The 10,425-nt window shown below is 34.3% G+C and overlaps 1 protein-coding gene across 1 annotated transcript; it reads right to left on the minus strand.

Moving 5' to 3' along the window:
* Positions 1-7,626: 7,626 nt before the first annotated feature.
* LOC121251548 (transcription factor MYB102-like) lies at positions 7,627-9,243 on the minus strand. Its single transcript, XM_041150824.1, has 3 exons — positions 8,955-9,243; positions 8,641-8,770; positions 7,627-8,520 (listed from the first exon to the last, which is right to left on the minus strand). The coding sequence occupies exons 1-3, from the start codon at positions 9,085-9,087 to the stop codon at positions 7,740-7,742; spliced, it is 1,044 nt and encodes a 347-aa protein (XP_041006758.1). The 5' UTR covers positions 9,088-9,243; the 3' UTR covers positions 7,627-7,739.
* Between the last annotated feature and the right edge of the window lie 1,182 nt (positions 9,244-10,425).

A 10,425-nucleotide genomic window follows, 5' to 3' on the forward strand; every position in this document is an offset into this window, starting at 1 on the left:
AGGATCATGAAGGTGGACCACAGGTAGAAATTACCTTCCCTAGTAGAATTTAGTGATAACTCTCAAACCAAAGTTGGAGTTATTACCAAAAGCTTGATAGCCTGATAGCATAAAGCTTGGTTCTCTAAATGGAAAACCTTGGATTTGAATCCCCACCCCCCTTATCAAAAACAAAAAAAAAAAGTTGGAGTTATTAATATTTAGTCTTTTGCTTTTTGTCATATAAATAAGAAAAAAATGGGAAGACTTTACCAAAACATAAGCCTCCACAAGTTCGTAAGACCATATATAAGATTGATGCCTACCCAGTGCCAAAAATGGTCAAGGAATTTGGTGATTTGAAGATAAAGGAGCCAGCTACCGAAGTTCCAGTGAACGACAACTATAACTATAAAGGTTCTAAAATAGTGAAGTTCTTTTTCAGGTAAGTTTCGATCCTCAAGTAAGGCGTAACGATCTGGGCACTGTCTTGAAGAGAGACTCTCAGTGAAGTAAACATGTTTGTGAAGATGGTGACTACCTGTACCTAGAAAGAAAATTCCTATGAAACTTCATTGTTTCCTGAGATCGGATTTAGGCATTTCCTATGTAGCTTAGGTGGAGGGCGATGAGGAAAGATGTATAAAAGAAAAGTATGCGATTTTGGAAATATACATTTTTATTTCACAATGAATTCTTTTGAAAACAATGTTGAATATATGCCAAGATCCTTTAGACCAGATGGCATAAGATCACTGATCTTCCAATGGGAGAAGAAGTTCAAACCCTCCAGCCCTTCATAATAAAAAAATAATAATATAACAAAACAATATTGTAAAAAAGGAAAATCCTCCAACCTCTGGGTTTTCTTCCTCCTTCGTTTCATTTTTTCCCTTCTCCTCCCCTGAGTTTCCTTCCTCCTCGCATGGCTCAAAAGCACTTGCACGAGCTACTGGAAAAAGACCAAGAACCATTCCTTCTCAAGAACTACATTGCTGATAAATGCTGCCGACTCAAAGGGCCCTCACCCAAGACCCAATTACACGCTGTCAAGAAACGAAAATCTATCTACAAAACGCTGAGCTTTTCTTAAGACTTTTGTCAAAAAAGCTTGCTTTCTCTCCTTCCATGATTTCCCGGATCTTAGGAAATCTCCACTCTTTTTTATTTTTCATCTCTGGCCAAGAGCCCTTGCAAAAGCCCAAATGCCATTTTCCTTCACATTCCTGCCAAAATGCAAAACCCAAAACAAAAACCATGGATTTGATTTATTTGGGTCAATAGTAAAGAGACTGACCCATTAGGGCCGAAATTGTGAGATTGAAGGTGATAGAATTAACATCTCAGTGAAGGACATTCTGAAATGGGATTCATTAGTTTGTCGAACCTCCAACGAATGCACAAAAATACTGTGGCCATGGAGGACAAAATTGCTTCCGATAAAAGTGCTTGTGAGACAACATATTCTTATTCTTGTAATGGTAAGCCTAGTAGTGCGATTTGGTTCGAGAGTGATGAGGAAAGGTCTTAAGACCTCGATTTATCAAGTAGTAGCCAATCTGTAGACTCTGAAGTAGTTGAATTGTTAACCAAACAGAGAGAAGCGGTAGATTTGTCTTGCTACCACAAATAATTTTGTGAAAGCCTTTCTGTTTCGTGCTCCAGAGAAGTCCATTGCTTGGCCGTTGGACACCGGAGTTCACATCACCTGCGGTGTCCCCTAGTCGCCACCAAAGAGAGGTTTGTCGTTTTCATTTTTAAAGCGAATTCTTTTATACACGAAGCTCGGTTATGCACGAAAAGAAGCTCCACGAAGAAGCAAAGAAGCTCCAACCCACAAAGAGAACCCACGGTAAACAGATCGATTTGCCACCCACAAAGAGAAGCTCACTCGGTTACACACGAAGAGAAGCTCCACGAAGACAAAGAGAAGCTCTGTCTGCTCACTCGGTTATGCTCGCTCGATTTGCCAACCCTCTTTCTTTTATTCTTTTCTCTTTTTGTGATTTAAAAAAAAAAAAAATCAACTAACGTGTCAGCCGATTGCACCACGGTTACGCATCACCGACTGTGCATAGAAGAACTCTTATAACTTTATATTACTTTAGCAAAAACTCTATTTACAATCGGGAAAACCCCCGTTCAACCAGATTATAAAAAAAAAAAAATTTTTTTTTACCTCTCTTCATTTCGTTCCCTCTCTCTATCTCTCAATCAATTTTTTTCTGACCTCTTCTTCCTCTTGATTTCACTCTCTCTCCAGCGCAACACGAGTTTAATATCCCGTCCATGAAATTCAATACCCCAGACAAGCTCACACAAGTTGATTTCTCCTTCAGAAACTGATTGAGTTCTTCCATTACATGGATGGAAGTTCCAGAAGTTCCAAAAATTCCAGAAGTTTTATCTTCGAATCCAAATCTGCAACAGTTAAAGCTCTTCAACAACTCTCATTTTCCTCTCTCTCTCTCTCTCTCTCTCTCTCTCTCTCTCTCTCTCTCCTACCTAAGAACCACATTCCAAGGGCTTCTCGATTTCTCCATTATTTCTCTTCTTCTCTCCGTCTCACATCCACAGTTGTCTCTGTCGTCGTTTGCTCATCTCCTTTTCGTTGATCGGTAAGCATTTGACGAAGCCGTAAACAGAAGCCATTATGCAGAATGGAGAGGGGGTTATAGCCGAGCTTTACATTCCCAGGAAATGTTCGGCTACAAACAAGTTGATTACATCAAAGGACCATGCTTCCATTCAGATCAACGTTGGGCATTTGGATTAGGATGGTGTACACAATGGCCATTTCTCCACCTTTGCTCTGTGTGGATTCGGTTGAGGAGTAATCTTGCATTGGTGACAGGGAAGCCATCTTCGAAGTAGGGGAATCCGAGAACGGCGTTTGATCCTGTTGAGAAGTAGTTCATAATGATGAAAATGAATATGAAGAATGGACAAGCGAGAGTGATTCAATAACTTGACCTCAAACGACTTGCACCCACAGGGACTATAGATTTTTTTGCCAGACTTGGGGACTGTTAATGTTTTCCCCACCATTCTAACCCACCATGAAGATGAAGAAGAGGAATCAAAATGTTTTATGTTTCAGTGCTTAAAAAAAAGGACACTTGAGAAGGAAAGGGAGAGAGCAAGGGAGATTGAGAGGAAAAGGCTAGAGGAGGGTGGCGTTGTTCTTGCTTTGGCATGGGTCCTGGTTGGGATGTTGAGGGACTGCAGGGCTTGAGTTGCTTGGATCGAGTGGAGGGTGAAAAAGATAAGGAGGGAGTGGCATCACTGGCATGGGTCCCCATCCATTGCCTTTTAATTTTTAATTTTTACTTTTATGCTTTTTGTTTTTGTTTTTTTTTTAATTCCATGTAAGGCCAATTACCTCGCAGTGTCCCTAGTCGGTTGTCTCTAGTAGCACTATTACTTTAGCGGGCGAGTGGCCTAAATACAATAACTTTAAGGGTTAGGATATTTAGGGCTTATTATTACTTTTCACCTATTTTTCACTACTATTTATTACTATGTAATATTCTATCATTACTTTTTCACTATTATTCATAGAATATCTGAGATCATCTCACTATCCAAACGTAACCATCCTCAGTTTATCTGAACTTGATTTTCAATGGTATTGGTACTTAAGTACTTAATTAAATGGAGTATGTTCGAGTACTTCTGAAGTTAGCAAAACCTTTTATTGAAAAACATCAATTTTCTTTTTTGTGAAATAATTTTCCCATTAATTCTTTTTCTTAAACATATATTTTATATCAAAACAAACGAACGTGGTTACTTCAAGCCAAGGATTATTGATAAGGCCGTTTTTATATCTACTAACGAAATTTAAATTTATTTGGTTCAGAATCTCTTCTCAGTGTTCTTGTCTTGCGTAGTGCTATTTGAAAACCTTTACATGCATCACACATTATCTATATGACATAATTTGATTGGTAAAATTCAAATTTTAAAATTTCTCTTCCAAATCAGATTACATCACATACATAGATGATTTATGGTGTAAAAGCCTTCAAATAGAATTATTCATCATTTTTACACATAAGATTCTAATGCATTTTTCTTCTTTTTTTTTTCGAAGCTTCTTATAAATTATGTAAATTATTTTTTGCATCTAAATTATGTATTTGTTGTGTGCACGCTATGTATTGTGGAAATCATGAGTCACCTTCTGGCAACGTCAAAAGGTACATTTTTCATTTTTTTTTTCTGGGCAAGTCAATATGTACATAATTTATTCCTATCCGGTCTAGAATAACAGTTGTAAATCCAAGAAAAAAAAACAAATCATTATGGAGCTTATGTTGACTTATGGCGGCGTTGTGTGCTTTTGTATTGTTAGGACTTAATTAGGTGGTGACAAAAATAATGCGGAAGTTTGAAACAAATCAATGATGACTCATATATTTGAATCAACTTGAGTAATTAATTTATAATCTGACGGGCTATATCAAACTAAATGTCAATTTGTGAGTTTATTTTTGTGAAATTCTTTTATGATTATAGCATTTATCTGATATTAAATGTATCCTATTTCCTTTTTATCCCCATTTTGAGTGTAATATTAATAAAGAGGTACTTGATTCAAATAAGCAAATCTGATAGCTAGCATTTGTGAGTTTTGATCAGTATCGGAATAAGCACTCTTTTATCTCTACATGAGAACCAACCACATGATCAGGTGAAGGAAGCTTAATTCCTGGCTAGCAACAACCGAAGCTCATAGCCTTAACCACAAGAAGGTAATAATAGAAGGGGACTCTCAATCTGTGCAAGAGGCCAAAGAAATTAAACTTCAAGTAATAGCAACTAGACATGACTCAACCCAATCATCCAGATCAAAAAGAGCATCCTTAATTAGATTGATTGGAGCACTTTAAGCGCTGCATATAGTGCAAACTCTTGTGCGTACGACTTAGCAAAGCAGGTCGCTACCTCTTCAAAAGAAACAATATGTTGAATAATAAAATTTACATTTTCTACATCAGCTAGTTTAAACTTTTGAGAAAAGTGCTAATTTTACATGGTATCAGAGTAGAGGTCTTGAGTTTGAATCCCGAGTCCCGACTCTACACTTTATTTAATTGAACATTTCATGTGTTGGACCATACATTGAAGGGGAGTTTGGCCCATACGTGAGGAAGAGTGTTAATATATAAAATAAATAATAAAATCTATCTCTTTCCATCACTTTTATCTTTTGTGACAAGTGGTGATTTCACATAATCCAATCTTCTCACCCTGGTTCCATAGAGAAAAAGACCCATCCATAGTCATATTAATAATTATTCATATAGTTTGTGAATAATACTACATACAGTCGTGGAATACATAAGTGTTGTACAATCATTTTGAAAAAGAGTAAAGTCCACTATTAAAAAATTAATTTTTTTCATATGAGCCCCGTATTTACTCATAACTTTTTTCAAATGGATCATTGCGCAGTACTTACGTACTCCACGATTACAAATATCATTTCTCATAGATTGTAGATCTCGATCGGTTGTTTTCTTTTAAACTTTTCTCCACTTTGCCTTGTCCTGTATGCAAGCTTATTTGCTTTTAAAAAGGATTAAAAAAGGAAAAGAAAAGACAAGAATCGATATTGTAATGATCTGTAGTAAGTGAAGAACATGGAGTTTCTTGATGAATTCTCAAATACAACCTAATTATATAGAAGCACATAATTTCTTTTCTGTCCATATATCAAAAACATTAAAATGATTCATTCAAATCTAGATTTCTAAATCAATCCTCACCCTTGTGGTACTGAACCCTTTCTTGACATATAGTGATCCTGAGTCATGAGATTTTGGGATCGATTCAAGCATTTGGCCCCATTTCTCATTTTCTATTTATTTATTTGGGCAACTATATATAGTATTAATTGATTAATTGTATACTCTAATAATGTTGTCTTAATTTGTCGGGATTCCTTACCTCCTTATATATATATATATATTATTCTGATAAAAACCTAAAAAATAATTTAAGAAGGCAAAACGAAGCACAAATCTTATATGTTGGAGCCGAGCCAAGAGAGTAAGTTAAGTCAAAAAATACGACTTTGGCTCCAAATCATGTAGAAATGTTCAAGGCAATGAGGTATGATTCCCATGCCAGCTTTATACCAAATTAGCTCAGCGCGCGCCTGCGCTATGCTTAAATTTCCTTTCCCACTTTGAAAACTTAAGTTGATTCCCAGACGTGCAAGAAAGTGGCATGTAAAGATTAAAGCACATCCTTATAAATTTCGAGATTCAAAATCAAACTTGATGAACTGCTAATTATTGTGGTTGATGATCAGCCAGTGGATGCTTCTCATCTCATATATTGCAGGCCAGTACTGCTAATTAATGTTGTTCTTGATCATCTTAGATTTTATCATTATCAATTATATATTTATATATATATATATATATAATTATGTTGATGTTTTGCATTTTAAGTAACCGTATATTTAATTGATTGAAATATGAAACTATATTTTAAAAAATGTGTAACTTCAATGGTGTTATTGGAAATTTGGAATGATAGAATTTAAGATGAAGAAAAACATCAGACCTCGTTTGGTTACACAGATGAGATGGAATGAGATAAAATGAAAGTTGAAAGTTGAATAAAATATTGTTATAATATAATTTTTTAATATTATTTTTACTTTAAGATTTGAAAAAGTTGAATTGTTTGTTGTATTTTATATGAAAGGTAAAAAATTTTATAATAATTAGATAAGATAGTTTAGATAACCAAACGAGACCTAATATAATAATTCATATCAAGAAAGAAAAGAGAAATAATAGGGTTGTGCAAGCCAGTTACATACCATCATTTCAATCAACTTCAACACAAATTTCAAATTTTGACCAAACTGTACTTTTTCAGTTAATATTCAAACGCTTGTTTGGATTCAGAAACTATCACATTTTATTTCATCTTATCATTACTTAAATTCTTACATAAATATAATAAATAATTTAATTTTTTTAAATCTCAAAAAATTAATATTAAAAATAATATTTTGATAATATTTTATATAACTCATCTAAAATCATCTCGTCTTATTATCTAAAACAACTCTAACTCTCGACCCCAAACACAAATATTCAAATCTAAATTATTTAAATATTCCTGAAAATTGTTCTCTTTTCCTTATATAATTCCTCCTGCCATCGTTACTAAATATAAACAGTAAGTACGTACGGGTATATATATATTATTGGGATTTGGGAGAGTATTAATTTTATTTTCAGTTAACAGACTAATTAAGATATATAGTCGATTTTGGAGCAAATTCTATTATGATGAAATCATATATTTGAAATCTGAAAATTTTGATATTATAAAAATAAATTTATAAATTGAAGTAATTTGATATAAAAGTTATTTTATAGAATAGATTTATTATCTAACATGAATTGATCTACTCAATTTATAAATTCTGTTTTTATAAAATCTTTGTGCAGACAGTAATTCTCATGAGACATCCGTTCCTTGGCCATACTCCTCGTTTAGGGGGGCCCCTCTACTTCAATCAAATCGTCGTTTACGCCCATAATTAATGGAATTATTGCTCGAGAATTCTGACATGGAACAGGTTGAAACAAAAAACAATGAATTTCATTACCAACTTCCACTACAAACCGAAACCCCCCAAGAGAAAAAAAAAACCAAAACAAAACAAAACAAAACAAAAGATGAGAAACATGATCACTCATATATATCTGGCTATATACATAATTTGATTACATGAATTCATCGAAGTCCAAGCCCTCTGGAATTTCGAACTTAAACAAGTTGCTGCAGTAGCTTTCTTTCTCATCTTCAGTGCTGCTGTTGATGAATGTAGAAGATGAATTCATGGGAGTAGGGCTTGATATTGGTGTTGACAAAACAGACTCAAAGCTGAAATTCTGATTACTATTGTATAGTGACTTGAAATCTGAATTTTCTTGTATATCAGGAACCGTAGGATTAGAGCTGCAATTCCCATGGTTTGGGTGGCAAACAAAATCTTCATTCAAGTCTGAAGGTATCGAATTAACTGAGCAATTACCAAAAGTTGCCACCTTCGAACATAACCCTTCTAAATTATTGGCTTGCACGAGTTGGTTTGACATCTCCGATGAGAACAACCCTTCTTGTAGTACTGGAGTTTGATACTGATTAGGCTGTAATGGTTGGACTTGGTTTTGCATTAAGGAATTGAAAATCTGGTTTTCCTGAAGATTTCTTGCTAAGGGTATTAGGTTTTCCTGTTTTAGTGACAAGATAGCGGCGGCTAGCTTTAACATTTCTGGATTCACAAGGGGTTGAGAGCCGGCCAGTAAGTTTGACACATTGAGGATTGTGGGGTTGCAAACAGATGAGCTTAGAATGGAGGACAGATCAAGAAGATCGAGGCGAGGAGCATGAGTCACAGGATCAATTCCCATTCTTAGCATCCTTTTTCTGATGTGGGTGTTCCAGTAATTCTTGATTTCATTATCAGTTCTTCCGGGTAATCGAGCGGCTATGGATGACCATCTGATTAAGAAATTATTGTTAAGTTACAAAACTAACCAGATGTTATGATCAAGAAACTACCATTTGATCTTGACATCAGGCATAAATAAAATATTAACTAAATATATCTTACGTACGTACTTGTTTCCTAAGATACTGTGCAATTGGATTATTGTCTCTTCTTCTTCAAATGAGAATCTTCCCCTCTTGATATCAGGCCTCAAATAATTAGTCCATCGCAAACGACAGCTCTTTCCACATCTTTGCAAACCTGTTTATAAATTACAGTAATTAGTGAAGATCAATATATAATTAAGCCTTTATTATGTTAGCATAAATCATAATTACAAATTAATTAATTAAGCTGCCTGCAAAACAATAATTAAATATTTATGCGATCAAAGAAATGTATGTATTAATGGAGAAATTAGAAGCTGTTAATTGAGAGGCCATACCAGCATTCTTTGGAAGGTTTCTCCAGTTGCCAGGACCATGGAGCTGAATATGGTTTATGAGCTTATGATCTTCCTCTGGAGTCCAAGGACCTTTCTTGAGCCCATTCTTCTCACAACAAGGTGCTCTTCCCATTGGTACTGTTTGTTCTCTGGATTAACAGGTGGTACGGATGCCAAAAAACAGAAGCCTTTTTTTTTAAGGTAGAAGGAAATTATTAAGGTGCGTGGTAACTGATCATCGATCAGTACCGAAGACACAAAGTTAAAGTAGTGGTCTCTGAAACAAAACAAAAAGTGTACTTGTTGTTCCTAATAGTCGACGATGATGACCTTTATATATATTGGAGGAGAAGTTTGAGATATACATTGAAGTCAGAGGGATTTGGCGCCGACCCCATGCCACGTATACGTATAAAGATGTCATACATGAAGCATATAATGCATCATTCTTCTCCTGCAAAATATACAGAAGATACGAGATTTTTTATTAAAAATTAAATAAAATATTTGTTATAATATAATTTTTAATATTATTTTTATTTTGATATTTAAAAAAGTTGAATTATTTATTATATTTTGTATGAAAATTTAAAAAAATTATAATATTAATTATACGAGATGAGATGAGATAATTATACATATTTCAGTTTATTTTTTGTTTTTCTCAGATTTTTTCTTCAAGACCACTACGATCGATCTGTTTCTTAATTAGAACGTAGTACTGAGACAGAACTTGATCTGATCTGCTCTTCATGATAATTAGACGAACCATTTTATTTGATTTCGAAGCTTTTCTGATCTTTCTGTGCTATATATGTGCTTCGTAATTCATTATATATATATATATATATATATATATATATATATATATATAATAAGCACATGCAATTCAGTTTTTCGTGCAAAAGATGGGAATAAATATGTATCAGTTGATTTTACCTTAAGGGATCTGCTATTTAGTATCATTATTTCAAGAAAGAAAATGATTTATTTTACATGAACTCCATAGATATAAAGAATCTCATGTTACTCTAGCTAGCTGCTGATGCATTGAGATATAGACAAAAAATTATTCAAAGTATATAGTTCAGAGGAATTAAAAAAAATAGTACTATATAAATGATGAAGTGTCACTCCTTTGACAGATGCATACGTCTAACTTGGCCATAATGCAACTTTCCAAGCTGTACCATATTTTCAATCAGACCAGTACTAACCAGCTACGTGGCTCATACAACAGTGACAGGTGTCCTCTCTATCTCCAAATTAAAATAACAATTGCTTTATCGATCTGATCAGTTAGCAAATTAACTTGTAACGCTTTGATCACACTCTATCCGTGAAACCAAAGTCAATAAATGGCTGAAAATCAGGTGCTGCATCCCATCCACCTCTATCTAACACAAACACATAAATCAGTCAAAATACTATAAAATCTCGTAATCTACGCACGTAGGTATTCAGAGATTTG

This window comes from Juglans microcarpa x Juglans regia, chromosome 2S (genome assembly GCF_004785595.1).
Source record: "Juglans microcarpa x Juglans regia isolate MS1-56 chromosome 2S, Jm3101_v1.0, whole genome shotgun sequence".
NCBI lineage: Eukaryota > Viridiplantae > Streptophyta > Magnoliopsida > Fagales > Juglandaceae > Juglans > Juglans microcarpa x Juglans regia.